Source organism: Cucurbita moschata, unplaced genomic scaffold, assembly GCF_002738365.1.
Source record: "Cucurbita moschata cultivar Rifu unplaced genomic scaffold, Cmos_1.0 Cmo_Scf00005, whole genome shotgun sequence".
In the NCBI taxonomy this organism is placed as follows: Eukaryota; Viridiplantae; Streptophyta; class Magnoliopsida; order Cucurbitales; family Cucurbitaceae; genus Cucurbita; species Cucurbita moschata.
The window spans coordinates 691,528-692,910 of NW_019268521.1; the positions used below are offsets into that span (position 1 = coordinate 691,528).

General features: G+C 35.6%; 1 protein-coding gene across 3 annotated transcripts; it reads right to left on the reverse strand.

Annotated features, from left to right (window-relative positions):
• LOC111443007 (extensin-like) lies at positions 1 to 837 on the reverse strand. 3 transcript variants are annotated; one of them, XM_023080599.1, is made up of 3 exons: positions 420 to 837; positions 253 to 341; positions 1 to 174 (listed from the first exon to the last, which is right to left on the reverse strand). In XM_023080599.1, exons 1-2 carry the CDS (start codon positions 809 to 811, stop codon positions 275 to 277), a joined length of 459 nt encoding a protein of 152 aa, XP_022936367.1. In that variant the 5' UTR covers positions 812 to 837; the 3' UTR covers positions 1 to 174; positions 253 to 274. The 3 variants fall into 3 exon arrangements, with proteins under 3 accessions (XP_022936367.1, XP_022936366.1, XP_022936365.1); XM_023080598.1 differs by having other exon boundaries at positions 393 to 837; XM_023080597.1 differs by having other exon boundaries at positions 253 to 837.
• Positions 838 to 1,383: the final 546 nt, after the last annotated feature.

A 1,383-nucleotide genomic window follows, 5' to 3' on the forward strand; every position in this document is an offset into this window, starting at 1 on the left:
TATTTGAAAGTAAATATTATATTATTATTGCAATGTGTGGTACAATAGGAAGTATAGGAAGGTTTTTATTTAATGAAAGCCATAGATGATAGAAGCAAATAGATGAGATTATATGATATGGTCGTCTCCTTTATTGAACTTAATTCAAATGCCTTTGTTTATTTATTCTTTTTCCTGCAAAACAAACATGAAGCTTAGCCTCAAATATATGCATATGTTCGAGTAATTATATGTATATCGTAATATACTCACCTTATAATGAGTCCTTATTGGCCTAGTAGTAGTAAGGCGATGGTGGGGGAGGAGGCGACTTGTACACGGGCGACGGTGGTGGAGGAGACTTCTTTGGTTCTGGTTGGGGTGGCGACTTCTTTGGCGGTGGTGGAGGAGACTTCTTTGGCGGTGGCGGTGGAGGAGACTTCTTTGGCGATGGCGGTGGAGGGGACTTCTTTCGTGGTGGCGGTGGAGGAGGCGATTTCTTCGGTGCTGGTGGAGGGGGTGGCTTCTTTCGTGGAGGTGGTGGCGGAGGAGACTTCTTTACCTCTGGTGGAGGGGGTGTCTTTTTTGGTGGAGGAGACTTCTTTGGCGACGGTGGTGGAGGAGATTTGTATTCGTCGTCTTTCTTAGGAGGTGGAGGCGAGTATTTGACAGGTGGTGGAGAAGAGTATTTGACGGGTGGACAAGGAGAGTAGTAAACAGGTGGTGGAGGAGAATAGTACTCGTCGTAGCCTTCAGCAGATGTGGATGATAAGCTTAAAGCTACCACGAAAACTGCGATAACAAGATGAACAATGATAGACGGAGGACTCATTTTTGCTTCTACTTTGAGTTTTCTTAATTCTGATTTTGAATTGAACCTTTCTCGACCTTTATATAGATTTAAGGTTCTTGATTACTCCTCCAATACTAATTAAAGAGAGCGTAGAATTTGAAAGATTATATTTAATTGATGATTTATGTTTGTCGTAATTTAGTTAATTTGTGAATAACCTATAAAAAATTATTGAAAACAACTTATTTAAAAATAAAAAAAAAAGGAGAGGTTATAATATATTTTCCATAATATTAAGAAATTTGTAGAAATTAAAGTTAATTCCCTCAATATTATATCATTATATCCCCCACTATTTTTATTATTCACCGAACGAAGAAAAAAAAAAACTACTTTGTAATTTTTTAAATATCTTTAAAATAAAAATAAAATTACAAAAATACAGTTTTGGATAGAAACCGTTAATTTTTTATTTTTTTATTTTTTTTTGTATAAAAAAACTCTTTTAACTTAATGAAAAAAAAAATCAAGAATACCCTTTTAATATAAAAAAAAATATTTAGAAAATACTCTTCCTTCCTTTACTCCGACCACATCTAGGGTTCCTCGAA

Bases quoted from the DNA above. Each gene is read 5' to 3' on its own strand.
- LOC111443007 (XM_023080597.1), bottom strand. From the start codon at position 811: ATGAGTCCTCCGTCTATCATTGTTCATCTTGTTATCGCAGTTTTCGTG.